The sequence below is a fragment of the Orcinus orca genome, chromosome 9 (assembly GCF_937001465.1).
Source record: "Orcinus orca chromosome 9, mOrcOrc1.1, whole genome shotgun sequence".
Taxonomy (NCBI): domain Eukaryota; kingdom Metazoa; phylum Chordata; class Mammalia; order Artiodactyla; family Delphinidae; genus Orcinus; species Orcinus orca.
In genome coordinates this window covers 32769554-32791053 of record NC_064567.1, presented here as the reverse complement: position 1 = coordinate 32791053, position 21500 = coordinate 32769554, and the positions used below count along the sequence as shown (strand labels likewise).

Below are 21500 nucleotides of genomic sequence, written 5' to 3'. Positions count from 1 at the left end.
TTCCTGAGACCCTCGCCTGCCTTCTGTGACACAGTGCAATTTTGGCTCTCATGACGCCTCCCTGAACTAACTTACCTTCTTTGCTTCTTTCACTAGTTTCTCCAATGTGCGTATTCTCCGAGATCTGGTTCATTTGTCTTCTCTTCCTTCACCTTTTCCCTCCATGAACATACTCTTTCTTGGTTTTAACCATCCCCTCTGTGCAGATAACATGCAAAGTTTATTTCTATTCCAACTAGAATCCCAATTGCCCCACTAAGATCAAGTCCTGAAGTTTCATTCTTTCTAATGCACAGATGGCAGATACTTGGCACTTATGCTTATACTTGCCTCTGTCTCATCTAAGATGGATATTACCTCACCCAAGACCAATCGTGCCACTTTCCCAGTAAGAGCAGGCTTCTCCTCAAAATGCTTCTCATTATTCTCCTCTGTTGCTTGGCACATATGCTGTCTGCTTGGAATCTTCATTCTTCACTTCAGATAACCTGCTTGCTGGAAACAATGTAAAACCTACTAGTCATTCCTGTAGTAGAACGTTTTCACTCATTTCAATAACACATCAAACTCAACATGTTCAAAACCAGCTTATCATATTCCTTGATCTTTAGCCTAACTTCCTCCTACTGACCACCCTAGTTTGTAACTTGTTCCACTTTTTCCCAGATGACGCTGCTTATCTTTACCTTCTCTTTTGTGTTCCACCAGTTTAGGTGTCCAATCTTATTTATTCAAATATGTCTCTCATTCATCCCTTCCTTTCTATTCTTGGGGCCACCATCTTGCTTCTGGCCCTTACTACCTGGTTATGGGCTATAATGCCTGTCATCTGGTCTTCTCATTGCCAGGTTCTCCCTGCTCTAAGCCACTTTTCCTCCAGATCAATCTTCCTAGAGTAAAACCTTGCTCATATGACTCTCCAGCTCAAAACCCTTCAATGACTTTCTATTACCTCTTAAATAATGCCTGTAATTCCTATCAGTTTGGTAGGGTAAAATTATCTTTGATTTTGGAGTCAGTAAATTTGGTTTTAATCTCTGGCTACTACTCTTATCTGTTCTGCGACTTTGAACTTATTGTTTAATTTTTATTCACTCATTTATTCAACATATATTTGTTGAACACCTACTCTGTTCTAGGTTCTATATCAAGTCCTTGAGATAGAGTGATGAACCAAACAGGCATTGTCTTTGTCTTCTGGACCTGAAATGTATTGGACTTGTCCATATTTCTCATGATCATAGTAATCCTAAGTACAGGCCATGCCTTCCTCTCTTGATGCTTTTAGCATTTGGTTTTTGCTATGCAGGAAATTATAATACCATGTATTATAGTAATTTGCATATATGTATTATCTCTCAACCCCACTGTAAGTTCACTGAAGGGTAAGTGCCATGTCCCATTTCCCATAGTGTAAGCACAGAGCCATGCACAGTGAATTCTGTTGTGTTTTTGTGGACCTAGAGTTAGTCTTTGGCATAGTTACAATGCCCAGTATGTTTTTAGAGGCTCCCTTTGTCCTGTCAGAATTATGCATTTTTTCAAAAGGGGGAAAGAAGTAATAACTATTTGGTTTCTATTTCTCTAAGGCCTTTATTTTCTAACCCTGCCTATAGCTGTTATAAGTAGAACTCACAATGTTTATAACTTGTGCACCTTAACTTTTTAAAACCTGAATAACAAATCCACTTATGCTTCCTAGTAGAAATACTGTCCGTGTGCATACAATGGAATGTTAAAATAATGTTCTTTTAACTAAATAACTTTTGACTTGGTAACGAACAATATGTTGTTTTTCCCTGAGGAATAATTCTAGGACTTTAGTCCTAAAGATTATATTTTATTTTATACATTTTTAGCTTTCTGTTTTTACATTCCCAGTGATCTTACATTAAGTTAAGCATTTGTCTATCCAAAACAATAGGTCAGTTATAGCCAAATTATAACCATACCTTTCCTCTGCACACAAAATCCTATAAACAGCATGTGATCATATTGCTTCTAGAATTTATGATTGTTTTCCACCAAAAGGAAGCTAAATTTAGCCTAGTAATTCTACATGCTCCCAAGGAAACAATGCCTGCTGTGACTTGTAGAATAAATGAATCTGAACCACAATTCCTTTACTTGACTAACTGAGAAAGTTTAAATATCAACCTATTCATTAACCACAGATACTAAACCACATTAAACAACCAGCAAAAGGTTAAGAAAGAAGTTTGCTATTTTTCTGACTTCGCTGCTGAATGAGTCTAACCTAGTTGCTGTTACAGAACAGAACATTGTTTGCATCTCATAATGGTTCTCTAAAATTACTTGTTCATGGCTTGAGTTCTAAAATTAGACTATGTAGAGTCATGTCCAACTGCACAATGCATCTTTATGTGAAACCAGCTAGAGTTTTTTGTTTTCACTCAATGTAAAAATTCCAGTTAGGAAGATTTGTTTCTAATAGTTTAACTGGTATAGTTCTTTCAGTTTCTTCTTTGTTTCTAATGACAACTAAACTGCTCTTGCCTTGAACATGTTTTGGCAGATAAACTTCTCACCATGAAGGCCCCTGCTGTGCTTGCACCTGGCATCCTTGTGCTTCTGTTTACCTTGGTGCAGAAGAGCAATGGGGAGTGTAAAGAGGCACTAGTAAAGTCCAAGATGAATGTGAACATGCAGTATCAGCTTCCTAACTTCACAGCAGAAACACCCATTCAGAATGTCGTTTCCCACAAGCATCACATTTACCTCGGTGCCATTAACTACCTTTACGTTTTAAATGACAAAGACCTTCAGAAGGTTGCTGAGTACAAGACTGGGCCTGTGCTAGAACACCCAGATTGTTTCCCATGTCAGAATTGCAGCCACAAAGCCAATTTATCAGGTGGTGTTTGGAAAGATAACATCAACATGGCTCTGCTTGTTGACACGTACTATGATGACCAACTCATTAGCTGCGGCAGTGTCCACAGAGGGACCTGCCAGCGACACGTCCTTCCACCTGACAATACTGCTAACATACAGTCGGAGGTTCATTGCATGTACTCTCCACAGGCAGATGAAGAGCCCAGCCAATGTCCTGACTGTGTGGTGAGTGCCCTGGGAACCAAAGTCCTGCTGTCTGAAAAGGATCGATTCATCAACTTCTTCGTGGGCAATACCATAAATTCTTCTTACCTTCCAGATCATTCATTGCATTCGATATCTGTGAGAAGGCTAAAGGAAACGCAAGATGGTTTTAAGTTTTTGACAGACCAATCCTATATTGATGTTCTACCTGAGTTCCGAGATTCCTACCCCATTAAGTATGTCCACGCCTTTGAAAGCAACCATTTTATTTACTTTTTGACGGTCCAACGGGAAACTCTAGATGCTCAGACTTTTCACACAAGAATAATCAGGTTCTGTTCCGTAGACTCTGGTTTGCATTCGTACATGGAAATGCCTCTGGAGTGTATTCTCACAGAAAAGAGAAGAAAGAGATCCACAAGGGAGGAAGTGTTTAATATTCTCCAAGCTGCGTATGTCAGTAAGCCTGGGACCCAGCTCGCTAAGCAAATAGGTGCCAACCTGAATGATGATATTCTCTACGGGGTGTTTGCACAAAGCAAACCAGATTCTGTCGAACCAATGAATCGCTCTGCTGTCTGTGCGTTCCCTGTCAAATATGTCAATGAGTTCTTCAACAAGATCGTCAACAAAAACAATGTGAGATGTCTCCAGCATTTTTATGGCCCCAACCACGACCACTGCTTCAATAGGGTAAGTCATACATGTTCCCTACTTACAAATTATGAGGTACAAGTCATAATAGGTATCAGTCTAGAAGAGAATATAAAGGGCTTTCTGGTGCTTGGTAAATGGTCTTTATCCAAATATTTGCCAATTCTCTCCAAGAAAATTTAGAAATTGAATCTTCATTTAAAGGTAGAATCATAGCTTGAGAAAAAGTTAATGTGATAACTAAAAGAAAATATAAAATACTTTTACAATTTGGGTTTACAGGTTTGCCAGTATTTTTCAGATTATTAACCTTATTTCTCATATCAGCTTTAGTAGTTCTGGTCAGATGTACATAAAGTTTAACACAACAGCAATTCCCGTAAAACACATTTATTGAGATGCCATGCAGTCTTTACAACATTTAGAATAAGATGCTTAATTTTTAGGTTTTGAAGGCTTTTTTTTTTTTTTTTTTTAATGAGATCCCATTCGCTCACTGATATATGAGTGAACAGTCTCTATTCTTGGCATTACTTAAAGAAACTTCACTAAAAACAAACAAAAAAACTCTTCTAAAATGTTGATAAATTAAACATTTTTAAATGCACTAATATACCTCTCTGAATAAATTAGAAAACTACAGAGGAAATTTTTGCTCTCAAATCCATACTTTGGATCTTGACTTTAATACATAAACTTCGTGCTTGAATGGGCAGGTGTCTACCAAGTTCTAATTTGTTGCTTTTTACCTGGTTGGCATTTGATATTTATAGATATAAATATTCTCGATTGATGATTGTTTGTACTTACATGAAATGATATTTTCCCTGTGATCATTAGGGAAATTCTTTATTGCTTCGATTTAGATATAGTAAAGGCTACCAGCTATACCCAGAGGATTTATCCTGCTAGTCCTCAGATCATTTGGTGCTAGAGGAAGAGCATCAAACTGGGAGTCCACTGTGGCCTTGGGCTTTCTTGATGGGGACCCAGATTTGAACATACAGACCTGGTTATGCCTCCTAACATAATGACCACTAGTGTTCATAACTGGATGAACAAATTCTATAGCTTTTCTAAAGACAATTTGACTTTGAAAATGTACATCTCACTTAGTCTAGCAGTTTTCAGTCTAAGTGGTAAAGGTTATAATTGCAAGCAGGAAGAACATTAAACATGTCCTTGATAAAAGAAAGTATATAATTTGCAGATGGATAACAAGGGCATAATAATTCAGAAACGTTTGTTTCACTTTTGCTGAAATGTCTAGGATACTTCTCCAGATGGAAACTCTTAAGTAATTTATTTATAAAGTTAGAAAAGTGCTTCTGAGGAAATGAATCCATCTTATAGTGAACTAAAGACATAACTTTCTTCTCTCTCAAAAGTCTATGAATATACATAATATACATACATATATATCCCAACTAAGACTTATTTCTCCCTGGATACATTTAATATATGTTGCAAAATCTGTAAGAAGCAATGGGATTGCTCATGAGGCTGTCCCTTTTCCTCACTGGAAAAGACAAAGAATGAAAGGAAACAAAGAGACTTTCAGAAACCTGGGAATTAGGACATAAAAGAGTAATATTAATAGCATTTCAGAGAAAACATTTTTCCTGCATCCAATGAATTGCTTCAGAAACAAGTTTAAAAAGAGTCTACTGGGAATTCCTTCAGAGCCTCTAAAGCACACGACTTTGCTATTTAAATCTTGTTCTGTTAAAAATTAAAGAGACTTTACCTTACAAGGGTATACTGATATCTTATCTCATTGTTTTATTTTGTACATTTCAGCCCCCAGATGTAAAAGTATTTATCAATTCTAGAAATTCTCAAAACACAGCTGAACTTTATCCTACCCCTTTGACTTTTTTAGTGTTCCAAAGGGAACAAAAAGGCAGGGTTACCCAATGAAATTCAGGGCAGGTTTATCACCCAGGAAAAATGCCCAAAATGCACCAACCACACCTGAAACTGTTATCACTCCCATCACAAAAATTCTTGTGGGAAACAAGGTGGAACTGGCCAACATAGTCTTCTTACAAGGGAAGGCAACTTTTACACTAGCCAAATTCCACAGAGACAGATACCTTCCAATCTCTTCTATTTATTTGCCTGTTTATCTTCTCTGGTTACTAAAGGTCAGAATTCTTCCAAGAATGAAACTACCCACGTTATCAGTTTTCATATACCCGCCACAGAAAGACCTCAGATTGTTCCAATAGTCAGCATACAGTCATTTCCCAGCTTCATCTTAAAATGAAGGCACCTAGAGCTGTTACTCACACAAAAACAAAATGATTTACAAGATCAAAAAAGTTTGGAGGGGCTTCCTTGGTGGCGCAGTGGTTGACAGTCCGCCTGCCGATGCAGGGGACACGGGTTCGTGCCCTCATCCGGGAAGGTCCCACATGCCGTGGGACAGCTAGGCCCGTGAGCCATGGCCGCTGAGCCTGCGCGTCCGGAGCCTGTGCTCCGCAACAGGAGAGGCCACAACAGTGAGAGGCCCGCGTACCACAAAAAAAAAAAAAAAAAAAAAAGTTTGGAAATACTCTAAGCAATACAACTCCATTTTGTCTTGGCAAAGATATCAGGTGACCCTTCTGACAATTTCTTGGAACTAAGTTTTTATTTTGGCATAACGTTTAGTGAATAGATACATATATTGTAGTTTTGTTATGAACAAAACTAATCAGTCAGATCTTTATGGAGGGACCATTGTGTGCTCTGTGGACAAAGTTAAGAAAACTGCAACAGTAACCTTCCGAGGACTTAGAGAGCACATTCGCAGCAGCAGGGGTTTTCTGGCCTTCCGTGAGCTTCCACCCTACGCAAAATGTCTCTATCACAGGATCAGACAGAGGACCAAGAAAGGGTCTTTTAGATTCTGTGGGTCCAACAGGTGTATCAGACCTGACTTGCTTAGATCACATATTAGATCACATATTATGTTGCTTTTTCCACTCTCACATTGTATGAAAGTATCTGTGCAAACTCTTCATGTACAACTTCTTATATTGATGACATCACTAAAACCGTCTTTTGAGTCATCTGATAGTTTCCAAAGCAGATCATCTTCACTTCTTAGTTATTTGTGCTTCAGAACTCATTAATTCCACATATGATGCTGTTTTCGGAAACTTATCCCAAGCCACAGATACCCATTCATATAATACAGTGTTGATTATTAGTTGTTCTTCTTGATCTTTGCAGTGCAACCATTTTCTATGTTGCTTTTGAAAGTGATTCCTAAAGGGTTTGTTCACGGTGATTTCCAACATTTAGGATTATGAGATTCTACACCTACAAATAATTAAATCTTCAGTCTTAAATATCTTTACCGCCTTTTTGTACCCATTCATCATTTGACCTCTATAAGCATCCTAAATTAATCGTGATTGAAGTTGTTTTAGGCTAATGTATGTTCCCTAAACAGCACATTATTATTCAAAATAGAGTAACTGAAAAAATGCCACATAATCTGGAGACTTTGTAAATCCCCAAATTTGAGCATAAGAAAACCTCACCTTCTACTCGGGGATAAACTATTAAAAATTTATTTTAAGCACATTAACTGAATCTCCAACAGTATCATATAAGGGATTTAGTAACATGACAATTATTCCAGGAAAAAACTAGAATCAGTACACATTAGCCCAGTTTCTTCCAAATAAGAATGAATATTGAATAAGGGAATTTTTTGTCCTCAAATCAACAAAGATCCTGTTCCCTAAATTATATTTACTAAGAGAAGTGGAGTTATACATTTTGGAAAGATTTTTAATCAAAGTTGAAATATAAAAGGGTCCTTGAAATACCTCTCATCTACCCAGGAAATATAGTTACGACATTATACTTTTTCTTGCAATCCATTACCAAAGTTTTTTTCTACATATAAGCATTTGAAAGAATAGAAATAGACTGGTAGCAAATATTTTTACCAATATCTTGGTCATCTTATGACCAGTGATTGATCAGTTGTAGGGGAAAAGCATGTAATTTGGTGCCAGACTCACCAGGTTGGAACTCATGGTCTCCTGTGTACCAGCTGTGTCACTTCTGCCACGTTACTTAATTCTTAGAGCCTCAATCTCATTCGTAACATGCAGATAACAATACCTACTTCTCAGCCTTTTTGTAAAAATGTGGGATAATAAATATAAAGTACCTGGCACAATAAGATGACCATAAATTTATCTCTTTGGGAGGCAGCATAGCCTAATGGAACAAGACTGAAATTAAAGAGATCTGGGTTCAGACTTGTACCCCATGATTTTCTATCTGCCTGACCATGAGGGCATTATTTAAACTCACTGAACCCGTTTTCCTCCATGCAGGACTATGGTGTGGACAAGTACAATAATGTTTAAAAGTCTCTAACTTTGTCCTTGGCACGTAATAATTAACAGCTATTATTGTATTGTTGTTTGTGTAAAGAAAGTCAAACTCAAATTATTGGATTGTTTCCTGGAAGAGACACATTCTGGTTCTATTGCTCATGAGGGTCTTTTACTTCCCCCACTAACTTATGAGGGACCTACCTCCGTAATGCTTAATTTGTGTAAGTCCTCCTTAACACTTAATAGTTCCAAAAGAAAAAAAAAAGGGGGAGATATGGGAGTGGTGGTGGTTTGGAGGGTGAAGAGAAAGTCAGCTAAATCAGAATTGTGCTATATAGTCAAGCTAAAAGGTATAAGGTGCTCCTTTACCTGACTTTCAATTCTAACTACCTATGGCACTATAAGATACTATGCTAATGTAATTTATCTTATGCATTCAAGAATTTGCAGATAATGCAGTTTTAGAAAAAGTTAACCTCACAGGTTGTTTGTACTAAGCTTCCTTGTTTTTAAACATCATTTATACTCTAATTCAAAGAGTAGCCAACTGCTTCCCAAAATAAAGGAAACTTAAAGTAGTAATTTTCCATCTCCGTTTTAAAGAGTGCCAAAGTTAAAGGGTCACCACTCAGAACCATCAAAGGAAGAAAGTAAAATGATTAGAACAATTTTGAATGAAAACAAAATCAAAACAAGATGCAAACAAGGGATAATAGGAATAGGCATAAAAATAAACATACAGTGATGTTTCTTTATTACTATTATAAAGATGATAGATGAGTAAAATTGGGTTACATTCAAGTTGTAATGGAAGAAAATAATTGCAGCCTTCCATCAGGAAACCACAAGGACCATTATTGATCTGTCATCCTCAGGGCATGTCTCATAATATTTAATAAAATAAACAAAGATTTATAACTCTTTATAGGCCATATATCTATAATCTCCCACACCACACCATTTGAACTGGGAATGTGGAGTCAACGTTACAAATAACATCCATGTAATTATACTGGTTTGGCATGTCTTATTTAAACAGTCTAGCACTCTCAAGAGAACGTATTTTGTATTAGGGATGAAAAATGTGAAGTCAGATTTCAGGGTTTTTTACTTCCTGTGCTTCGAAATGAGAGAATGTTATCCTATATGAAAAATGTTGAGGATTCTTCATTCTAAACACCAAATATCTTGGCCATATGCCAAATGTAATAGCTACCAAAGCAAAATCTTTCAAGAAAGAAAATCCTTGAGGTCTAAGGATTCAATATACTTTAAAAAAATTAAGTAGAAATTCATTAATTTTACACTTGATTCCTTTCCTTCTGTAAACTCTTCTTTATTGTCTCCCAGGCTCAGGGAGTCGCTGCTCCCTAACTTATTTACTTGAATTCTTCATGCTATCCATCCCATGAAAAGTGCCATATTGCATTAGTTTATTAAGAGGAATTTTGAATTATTTTCTTTCCAGAATTTATAACACTTTCTGAGATCACAGGGCACACCCTGGGGGTATTAGAAAACATGTTACAGAGCGAGCCATTAAAGCCGTTTGCTTTTTTCTCGTCCTCCTGCTAACCCTTCTTTAAACCATTTCATAGTTTATTCACAGGTACAGCCCAGGAAAGAATGAAAAAGCAAAGACATGACGTTTTAATAAACTAAGCAAAGAAACACAGTTAATGCTGAAACTGTCACCAAAAATGTAAATAAGTTTAACGTGTGGATTATATTATCATATATGATAAGACATGCTAATATGTAAATTAATTCATTTTTCTTAATATCCTTTGAAGCAAGTGGTGTGATCTGTGTTTTATTTAAGTAGTTGATTTCTACATGGAGACTCATTTGGTAAAGTTAGTGGAGCAAACAATAAGGAGTTCAGGCAAAAAAATAAATCTTAAAGTGGGTCTTTGAAAAGCTGAAGTGTTAATAAAACTTTGAAGCCACAGCTCTGATACATACTTTCATTGCCATACTACTACATGATTAGAGACTTCTGAAAGCATATGGGATCTTGCTTTTTTTTTTTTTTTTTTTTTTTTTTCTTTTCAGTACGTGGGCCTCTCACTGTTGTGGCCTCTCCCGTTGCGGAGCACAGGCTCCGGACGCACAGGCTCAGCAGCCATGGCTCACGGGCCCAGCCGCACCGCGGCATGTGGGATCTTCCCTGACCGGGGCACGAACCCGAGTCCCCTGCATCGGTAGGCGGACTCTCAACCACTGCACCACCAGGGAAGCCTGGGATCTTGCATTTTGATAAGAATATTAAGCTCCTTGAGTAATAATGGAGTTTTTATTCCAAATAATGTATCAAATTTTGGGTGTTACACCCTTACTTCAGACTTCTATCTCATTGATGGCATCCCGCCCTGCATTATTATCTCCTCACTCTAATAAGAAAAATGAGGAGCTGCCAGAATTTGGATAGAAAATCCACCAGGAATTTCTGCCGTTGCTTATTCATAGATTGGCACAGATACTGAATCAGTGGGCACCCAGCATCCAGGATGACTCAGTGCCCAGATATGTGCTGTAAGTCACATCTCCAGCATCCAGGGAGGACTGTAAAGGGCTCATTTATCAGGGAAATGAAACCGATGGCTCAGCTACTCTTGAAGTCATTAAAACTCTTTTATTTTTTTTTAATATAATAGTGAATGGGGTAAGTGATTCTAGAATCCTGGTTACATTCCAGTCTGATAATTATATATTTTTTCTAACTAAAATGGTCCGGGCAGGTTCATTTGCATATGAATGACTTGCTGAGTAAAATCCTTGGAAAAGACGTTTCCTGCACTTCACCCTAGACCTAGGCTAAGGTGGAGCAGATGAAGTGTGTCTACCTTCTATACTTCAAAAATATTCTCTAGTTTTTCAACAAGAGGACAGAAAAATATCTTAAAAATGCATGCTAATATAGGGCAAAGGCTTCTTTTAACTATTCCTGATGTTCACTCATAGGGGAAGGTGTTTTATGAACAGTATATAACTATAAAACAAAAAATAACAATTCTGAATTCAGGCTAAAGTCTGACTTCAGTTGTTTGATTTGGGTAAATCACCAAAATGTTCATCAACCGAAGGACATTAAAATGGTGATATTTCCAATGGTGCTCTAGGTAAAAGGCATGAATTAAGGTCAGTTTTGATTTGTGAAGCATTCTTTTCTAGAGCTGATTTTATGAAAATTAAACTTGCTTAGTTGTCTTCTAAAAGTATATGGCTTATTCATGATTTGCTAGAATTTGAATCCATGTACCAGAAAATATAAATCTGTAGGATACTAAATTTTCTGATGACATTTTAAATTTAAAATCTGATTAACACTTGCATCTAGCAACCAGTCTGCTAACTAAACTATAGGTGAAGTGCTACTCAGGAAATGGGAAAAATGCAAAGATTAAATTGGTCTGTTAGCTCTGAGTGAATCAATAGTATTTAGTGCTAATGCACTAAGCAGATTACAAGCACTAATGCAGTAGCAGTCAATAGCAAAAACGAATATCTCTAAAAATTATCTTGACAATAAAACGTGCAATAGTTTCCATTTAATTTAAGCTAATTACATTACATGCTTGTTCTTTCATCTTATTAGTTTAAGCCAAGTGCTAGAATCCTAACCATTTTATTTAGTGCATAAAATGGCCAGAAACTTGTAATCATCATTTTCAGCAAGAGACAGAGGAAAGGATTTATTCAGACAACTAAGATTCAACAAGAAATTCAACAGGAATTTACTGAATGTCTAACCTACTGGTATTACAATGGTGAGTAAGATAGGCCTGGTTCTTGTCTTTATGAAGCAAACCTACTGGGGAGGAGATGACAATCAGTCATACCAGCAAACAAATACATCATAATAATTCATGAAATATAATGCGAGGGAAATAAACATCTGTGAATGCAAATGAGGAGGAAGATCTAAATTTGGTAGTATAGTCACAAAAGGCCACCCTGAGGAGGTGAAAGTTAACTTTTTCATGAAGCTAAAAGTTAACTTACATAAAGCTCAAAAAATCAATTATGGGGCTTCCCTGGTGGCGCAGTGGTTGAGAGTCCGCCTGCCGATGCAGGGGACACGGGTTTATGCCCCGGTCCGGGAAGATCCCACATGCCTCGGAGCGGCTAGGCCCGTGAGCCATGGCCGCTGAGCCTGCGCGTCCAGAGCCTGTGCTCCGCAACGGGAGAGGCCACAGCGTTGAGAGGCCCGCGTACCGCACACACACACAAAAAAAGCAATTATGTCTTCACTACATGGTCAAGTAGATAGCCAGTATTTAACAAACTAATTTTTATCTATATCATAAGCTCGAGGTCTTAACTATTTGCTGTGGCATTTAAGCAGCTTTTTAAAGTGGGTTCTGACCATGAATGCATATTACTTTAAACTTAGAGAAATGTATCACAGGAGGTAAAACTGTGCTGGAGAATTTAACTTTTTTAAACACTTTATCTTTTTTAGAAAAGTTGTCAATGTTTCCGAACTTTGTCTTTTCTTTGATTTCTAAATAGTCACTTTTCGTTAAGTAATTCTTAGTGTGAAGAAGATAATGTGTGAATTTCTGGAAGCTAAGGACATAATTTAGGTAGCTCTCACTTTCACTGCCTCTCATAGCCTATCACTTTAATCACCTTCTTTGAAAGCAGAAATTTCTTATATCAATCAAAGTTGTTTCTTTCTTCTCCCCCTCTTCAGTCTTCTGTGGCCGACACTTGGGACCCTACTCATCAGAAAAACCTGTGTTTCTTAGGGATGGAAGGGGTTGTCCTGTTACCAGTAAGTCCTATGACCAAAAAAAAAGAGTCATATAATTATGAAAACACACAAAATAAGGTCTTTTGAAACTGTCAAAGTTATAAAAGTTGATAGAATTCAAAGGAATGTGATGCTGAGTCTCATTGTCTTTCAACATCTGTGGACTGTCCTCTACACAACTACATCCATTTTAGACCATTTCCTTCTCATGAGAATCATGTGGCCTAGAGGGCCAAGTGAGAGGCAAGTGCTCCCAGGACTCACGAGGATGTCATGAGCACCTACTGAATGTACAGGGGCATGCGCTCTGGTTAGTACCGCCTTTATGCTGATTTAATGCATCTCTAGCTGCAGACACATTTTGCCTTTCTCTTTTGTTACACTCATGTTTATCTATATATATTTAATCCTGCAAATATCTAAATAGGTTTAAGGTCTTAGGCACTTCGTCATGCTTTTTTGTACCTAAGCATGTGCTTTGCAGATCATAGACATTAGTGTTGATTTTGACAAAAAGTTTTGTCTTCCAAAAAATATGTATATATATTTACACAGTAAACAGAGACCGTCTGATTTGCTGCAGTGTTTGGATAAAAGTCCTTGATAAAATCTGCAAATATATTTTTGTGACTGGATCACAGAAAGCATTGTTTTTGTCATCTCCACAAGCCACAAAGATTTATTTGAAATGCAGGTGCAAAAAATATGTATGAAGAGTAGAAAGAAATTCTCACCTTTTTCTCTGTTCACTTTGTTCACATTTGTTTGGCCCAGAATGAAGTAGAGTTTGCCAAGGGAAAAGATGAGGGAATAGGAGGCATTTAATCTTCAGGGCTTATTCCTGTGCCTAAAGTCAGAGAGGTCACTGGCTTGCCCCTTCCTGAAGGCTGTAATTACAGGCAGAGGACTGTTTATTTTCCAGTAAAGTGACCAGAATCTTGAATATAAGAGATTGTTTATAAGAGTACAGCGTGAGCAGGAGTTATACAAAACCTCAGAAATAATAGGAAGGTGAAATTATTTTTCTTCATAGTCACTAATATGAGAAGGTCCAAGACTCTGGAAATGTTCTACAGTGCAATAACAGAAGCAAATATGAGGTCAAGTTAGGTGATCCTGGAAGTTAGGTGATCCTTAAGGAACTGAATTAAATTAATAAAGAAGAGGAATTTATAATAAAATATAATATTCCTGATGATTCACTAAATATAAACTTATTTGTAGCTTCAACATCGTGGTAAACAAGAATCAGTCAATATATTAGTAAGAGTAATTGAGAAGTATTTCTAATTTGAAAAACACCAGTTACATTGTGTTTATCTAGAGCTGATGTGGAAAAAAATGGTCAGTGTTTCATACTCTCAACTAAATTCATTCTCATTTCAGAAGAGTCATAGGAAAACTATTGATTCCAAGTAGAATTGGGCAAAGCACAAGATCAGTTCTGTTACTGGTCCAGTAGTAGGGATCCTAGTCAGTGTTTGCAAAATGATGAGTAATATGTAAGTGGTGTTTTAACAATAGTAGGTATTACTTGTAATTAACAGGGAAAGCGGCGGGGGGTGGGGGGATGAATTGGGAGATTGGGATTGACATATATACACTAACATGTATAAAATAGATAACTAATAAGAACCTGTTGTATAAAAAAAAAAATAAAATTCAAAAAATAAAAAAAGAAAACCACTGTGCTTGACCAAGCAGCATCTCAAAAAAAAAGCAAAAAACATTGAAAGGTCAAAGTACAGGGTTTTGACATGTACAAAGAGTACTAAAATATGTGCCTGCTTTAAAAAATGATAGAGCAGGGCTTCCCTGGTGGCGCAGTGGTTGAGAGTCCACCTGCCGATGCAGGAGACACAGGTTCGTGCCCCGGTCTGGGAAGATCCCACATGCCGCGGAGCGGCTGGGCCCGTGAGCGATGGACGTTGAGCCTGCGCGTCCGGAGCCTGTGCTCCGCAACGGGAAAGGCCACAACAGTGAGGGGCCCACGTACCGCAAAAAAAAAAAAAAAAAAGATAGAGCAAATTTTGACGATTATGGTATTTTCTATCTAGATACTTTTTTAGAATCAAATGCTTATGAAAACATAAGCAGCAATTTCAGACTTTTAGGCAAACAGTACTTTTTATGATCCTGGGTATGTGATATGATGGTGCAATAATTGCCCCCATGCCTCCTCTCCTATCTCCTTTTGTTTTTAGTGGATTCTGCACAGGAAAACATATTCACCTCAGTGTTGAAAATTTGAAGTTCACCTTTTGTGCACAGTTATAGATCCTAGAAAAGTATACACCAGGACTTTACCACACCTAACAAAAAGTTCTTTATTTAAAAAAAAAAATCCAAATTATTACAGGATCTAGGGTAACCATGGTGTAAACTATATGATATTGAGTATCTTTTGACCCTGGTGATAAGATAACAATCCAATTGAATGAAGATCAACTCATGAAAAAAGGATTATTAAAGATTTGAAAAGTAAACACCTAAATTTTCATAAGTAAGTATTAATTTAGTATTTGTGTGAGCTTTAGCTATTAAAGCTTTCCCTGCAGTCTCTGGGTTCTCAGAACCAGCTGTTATGCTCCCAATGCATTATTTAATACTCTGTAGTCTGGGTATTCAAGAACTAGTTAAGAAACAGTCAAATTTTCTATTTTCTCTGCCAGTATATAATAAAGTCTCTGTTCCAGTGAATGGCTGGACAATTATTTTAATAAAAATGTTGACATAGCTTCATTTTACATTTTTTCCTACTAGCAAGGCTTTCTAAATTCCAGGTAAATCACAAGTCAAACTGAACTATTGTTTGTTTTGTTTGTTTAATGCTCTGTTTCCTTCTAACCTTATTCTTGTCTATCAACGTCAACTCAGTTCCCCAGTGGCTCAGGAAACTCTCAATTGGGATTAAGTAATAGTTTTCACAACCTCTCCCATTCATTAACCCATGTGGACATTCTCAGTCTGTGCACTAGCCTTATTTAAGACCTTCTTAAGTACCATAACCAGCTGCTGGTCTTTGGGTGCACCTAACAACACCTATTTAATCCAGAAATAATATTTCCAAAAAAATCATTTTACCTATCTCAACATTCTTCATTAACACAATCTTATTAAGTCTGCTTCTTCTATGACTTCTCCAGAAGAAAACCTGATCTCATTCATAGTAAATACGAACTTTAAAAATCTTTACTTCTTCTCGCCTTCTGCATATACACAAAGCAGAAAACAGAAAATTGTATATTATCATCCTTTACAGGTTTTTTGTTTTATTAGTGTGTTGAAAACAATACCAATAAGGTAAAGCTAGATCTCCCTGACTCCATCCTCGTCCCCAAGCAATCTATTTGTTTCCAGACTGCTGCTGGAGTAATATTTCTTGAAAGCCAACCCGTGTATGTAACTGCATCCCTTAAAATAATTTGAGGGTTCCCCAATGGTTTGAGTAAAATCCACACCCTCTAGTATGATATTCAAAGGGTTTCTTAGCTTGGCCCTGGCTATTGCCTGGTGCTCCCCACACTCAGTGGTGTTCTGGCAAATGTTTAACTCTGGGGTCAGGGGGAGTAGAAGCCCCTGATTTGTAATGTTTACCAGTTTAGGTGGTGTAAATACCTCCCAAGCCAATTTCAAGCAAAGAAGATAAAGTCACTGAATAAGAGTTAAGAAGAAATGTTCACAGTTGGCTCTGTAAGGTGGTACAAGATGGATCAAGCATACCACTGCCACCCTACCCTACTCTCAACTTTCTTTTTTGTCTCATTCTTACTCTTTCTTTTTTTTCTTTTTTCTACTCTCTTAGCAAATTTCAATTTTACAATACAGTGTTATCAACTATAGTTACCATGTTATATATTAGATCCTCAGACCTTATTTATCTTTTAATTGAAAGTTTGTAGCGATGAATGGATAAAGAAGATGTGGCACATATATACAATGGAATATTACTCAGCCATGAAAAGAAACAAAATTGAGTTATTTGTAGTGAGATGGATCGTCCTAGAGTCTGTCATACAGAGTGAAGTAAGTCAGAAAGAGAAAAACAAATACCGTATGTTAACACATATATATGGAATCTAAAAAAAAAAAAAATGGTACTGATGAACCTAGTTGCAGAGCAGGAATAAAGACGTAGGCATAGAGAATGGACTTGAGGACACAGGGTGGGAGAGGGAAGCTGGGGCGAAGTGAGAGTAGCATCGACATATATACACTACCAGATGTAAAACAGATAGCTAGTGGGAAGCAACAGCATAGCGCAGGGAGATCAGCTCGGTGCTTTGTGATGACCTAGAGGGGTGGGATAGGGAGGGCGGGAGGGAGGCTCAAGAGGGAGGGAATAGGGGGACATATGTATGCATATGGCTGATTCACTTTGGTGTACAACAGAAACTAACACAGTATTGTGAAGCAATTGTACTCCGATAAAGATCTATTTAAAAAAAAAGTTTGTACCCTTTTACCAGTCTTTCCCTATTCCCCCACCACCCCAGCCCCTGGCAACCACTTTTCTACTCTCTGTTACTATGAATCCAACTTTTTTTTTTATTCCACGTATAAGTGATATCACACAGCATTTGTTTTTCTTTGACTTATTCCACTTAGCATAGTACCCTCCAGGTTCATCCACATTGTCACAAATGACAGGATTTCCTTCTTTTGTTAAGACTGAATAATATTCCATTGTATATATATGCATATATACCACGTCTTCTTGATCTATTCATCCATTGATGGACATTTAGGTTTTTTCCATGTCTTGGCTTTTGTGAATAGTTATGCAATGAACACGGAAGTACAAGTATCTCTTACAGATAATGGTATTGTTTCCTTTGGATAGATACTCAGAAGTGGGATTGCTGGCTCATACGGTAGTTCTATTTTTAATTTCTTGAGGAACCTTCATAGTGTTTACTGGCAGTACCAGTTTCCATTCCCACCAAAGGTGTACAAGGGTTCCCTTTTCTTCACATTCTAACAAGTATTTGCTATCTCTTGTCTTTTTGATAATAGCCATCCTAATGTGTATGAGGTGATATCTCATTGTGGTTTTAATTTGCATTTCCCTGATGATTAATTTTTCATGTTCCTGTTGGCCATTTGTGTCTTTTTTTGAAAAATGTCTATTCAGGTTCCTTGCCCATCTTTTAATTGTGTTTTGTTTTGCTATTGGGTTGTATGAGCTCCTTGTATATTTTGTACATTAACCCCTTATTGGATATGTGTCAACCTATCATACTTGCAGTTCCCAGAATCCATCAGTCTCTCTCACAGCCCTGCCTTAACACATGTTATTTCACCTACCTCAAATTCCCTTTAACACTCATTTTGTCAGGTTAACATTTTCTCCCTATTTTTTTGCAACCCATTAAGGCATTTCCTTCCCCAGAAACTCCTCTCTAGCTTTCCCCTAACTCCTCATTCTGGATAAGCTGCCTTTCCTGTGTACTCCAGTTAGCACCCTTTGTTTATTTCTATCATATTCTTTACCATACTTCATAGTATTGATAATATGTTCACTGGTCCTTCATTAGCCCCTTGAAGATGTGGCCTATAGCTTTTATCTCCATACCTCTGGTACCTAACAAAATAGCTTGAACAAAATATATATTTATCAAAAGAGCAATTAGTTATGACAAATCCTCATATTTCAAATAATATAATAAAGTGCTGATTAGCAAAAATAATCTTAGATAAAACAGTTTTTCTTTCTCTCCCCCAGATCCCTGAAAACTAATTTATAGAATTGGGGACTTTCCAAGAGTTAAAGAGCACTGAAGAAATTCTGGAAAGTTCTATTCACCATAACCTATGCCCCCTTCCTTACACACACGCACACGCACACGCACACACACACACGTTCATACTTACACGCACTCTCCTCCATCCACCAGTTTGGGAGGAAGATGAATCAAAGAACAAAAAGGAGAAAAATGAAAGGAGAAGAAAAGATGAAGATAAGGACAGCGAATAGACAAATTACAGAGCTTCGTACTTAGTCAAAATTGGGAAAACACAATTAAAGCCATTAAAAAGAGAAAGACAGAGTAACCTCTGTGCTCCTTAAGGCTTCTCAAGCCTTTCAACAGAGCTTCCCCTTTGAGTGGGTGACACGGTCTGTAAGAGGGACTTAGGCAATGCCTTCTGGTGGTCATTGCTCAAGCAGTGGTACCAGTAGAAGCGCCCTCCCATGAAGTTTGCTTTTGGAATCCATAGATTTTCACTACTGACCACCAGTCTATGATTTCAAGTAGAAATGTATGGGCTAAGGAAAAGAAGTTGAGCCTGAACGTCTTTTTCAATACCACCCTTACTGTGGCCACAGAATTAGCCTCCACAGTGGCACCACTTCATGGGCACTAAGTACATGCTTGGTACAGAGAGAAACTTTCTTGAGCTTGGACTTGATGTAGCTGCAGTAAAATTAGAAGAGAGTTTGGTAAGGGCCTCAGGGACCTTGGCCAGTGAGAAGGGTGGCCCACGGATTGAGGTTCCTGATAAACAGTTCTGGGCAAGAACAAGTGGAGAAGAGGAGTGAAGAGTCTCACTGCACAATGATAAGATGGAAAGAAGGGATAAGAGGTGATGACAGCAATGGCAGGCTAGAATACAGTCATGGGTTTAAACAACATATTGGGGCACAATTGAAGGACTCTGGTTTCATCCATCTTTCACCTCTCCTGGCTTTCCACTAAGACATTCATCAGCCTGTTTCTGCTGAGTGTGACACTGTTAGACACACAAACAGACCATGGCTCTTACACTCTACAGGAGGAACTGCTTCTGTTTTATTGATTAGTGCAGGGTACCTGGTGTTCTGTCTTTTGAGTATCTCTTACATTTCTATGAGTAAGTACATTAAATTTTTTCTGTTAACTGAATAAAGAAAAGCAGAAAACCTCTGTACACTCAGCATTAAAATCTGCCTCACTGAGAACAACTTTCTCTATGAATCACTCTGTCACTCCTGATTGTGATTGAAGGGCAATGTGAAGGCTGCTAACCAAAACCACATGGACTTGGTCTGTTTTAGATCTGATTCACCTTAGGAAATGATGATAAAGAAGCAAACGTTTTAACATTCGGAATTCCAAAGCCCCTATCATTGTAGAATTCTGAGAATTTGAATCCTAAGGATATCTCATGAGGAGAATGGATATATATATTTCACTTATTTATACATGCATTTGTACACATGTGTATGTAAGTCCATACACACATACACATAAAATATATTCTGCTCCAAGTTTTTCTCTCTTCCCGTGTATCAAGACCAGGCTCAACTTTAGCCTCTGCCATGAGCCTTCCCCAGCTGTCTAAGCCCACTCTGATCTCATCCTTATCTAATCTTATAGCCTATACTACCTGTGTTTTCAGAACTTATCTATCAACAGTGTTCTTTATACTGTACTTTGCATTATTAGCTATTTCGTGTGTCTACCTCTTGTCTCCCTATGTGCACAGTACCTTCAAGGGATATTGAGGGAACAGGCTGGACTATAGGTAGAAGCATTTGCTAGGGTTGGCAAATTATGACCTATTTTTGTACACCCAGCAAGTTAAGAATGGTTTTTACTTTTTTTTTTTTTTTTTTTTTTTTTTTGCGGTACGCGGGCCTCTCACTGTTGTGGCCTCTCCCGTTGCGGAGCACAGGCTCCGGACGCGCAGGCTCAGCGGCCATGGCTCACGGGCCCAGCCACTCTGCGGCATGTGGGATCCTCCCGGACCGAGGCACGAACCCGCGTCCCCTGCATCGGCAGGCGGACTCTCAACCACTGCGCCACCAGGGAAGCCCCTACATTTTTAAAAGGTTTAAAAAACGCACACACAGACTAAACTAAAATATGCTACAGGGACCCAATGGCACTCAAAAGCTAGGATTTTTGCTCCCTAACCGTTTACAAAAAAAGGGTGCCAATCCCTGCTTTAGAGAATAATGAAAAATAATAGTGGACAGATAACAAGTCTGACCTTACTATCTATAAATAATTCTATTAAATGGGTGTGAGTGTTTCCATTTTAGATTATTTTCTTAATCTAAATAATAAGAATTTTGGACTTTGTCCTTCTAGGTATTATGAAGACCCATTAGACCAACCAACAAAAAATAATAATAACAATAACTATTTAAGTTATTAAGCACAAGGGCATAGACTTAGGCCTTTTCTGTTTGCTTCTGTATTCTTCCAGTTATCCAGAACAGTACTGTGGTATGGCATTATATTACTTTCCTAGAGCTGCCACAACAAATGACCACAAACTTGGTGGCTTAAAACAACAGAAATTTCTACTCACGTAGTCCTGGAGGCCAAAAGTCCAAAATCAAGATGTCCGTCAAGGTCGTGCTCCCTCTAAAAGTTCTAGGGAAGAATCCTTCCTTGCCTCTTACAGTTCTGGTGGTTCGAGGCATTCCTTAGGTTGTAGCAGCATAACTGCAATCTCTGCCTTCATCTTCACGTGGCCATCTTCCCTGTGTATTTCTTTGTGTCCTCTCCTTTTCTTGGGAAGACACCAGACATTGGACTTAGGGCTCACACTAAATCCAGGACAATTTCATCTCAAGATTCTTAACTAGTTACTTGGAAAGATCCTCTTTCCAAATAAGGTCACATTTTGAGGTTCCAGGTGGATATATGACTTTGCGGGGGAACTCTATTCACCCTACTACAGGCTTAGTA

The 21500-nt window shown here is 37.9% G+C and overlaps 1 protein-coding gene across 5 annotated transcripts in view; it reads left to right on the top strand.

The window, feature by feature from the left end:
• The window catches only part of MET (MET proto-oncogene, receptor tyrosine kinase), a 127242-nt gene that overhangs the window by 30743 nt on the left and 74999 nt on the right, over positions 1 to 21500 (top strand). For all 5 annotated transcript variants that reach the window (XM_049715195.1, XM_033428244.2, XM_033428243.2 and 2 more), the window contains exon 2: positions 2537 to 3753. In XM_049715195.1, the coding sequence (XP_049571152.1) occupies positions 2551 to 3753 (1203 nt within the window). In that variant the 5' untranslated portion in view covers positions 2537 to 2550. The remainder of the gene's footprint in view (positions 1 to 2536; positions 3754 to 21500) is intronic.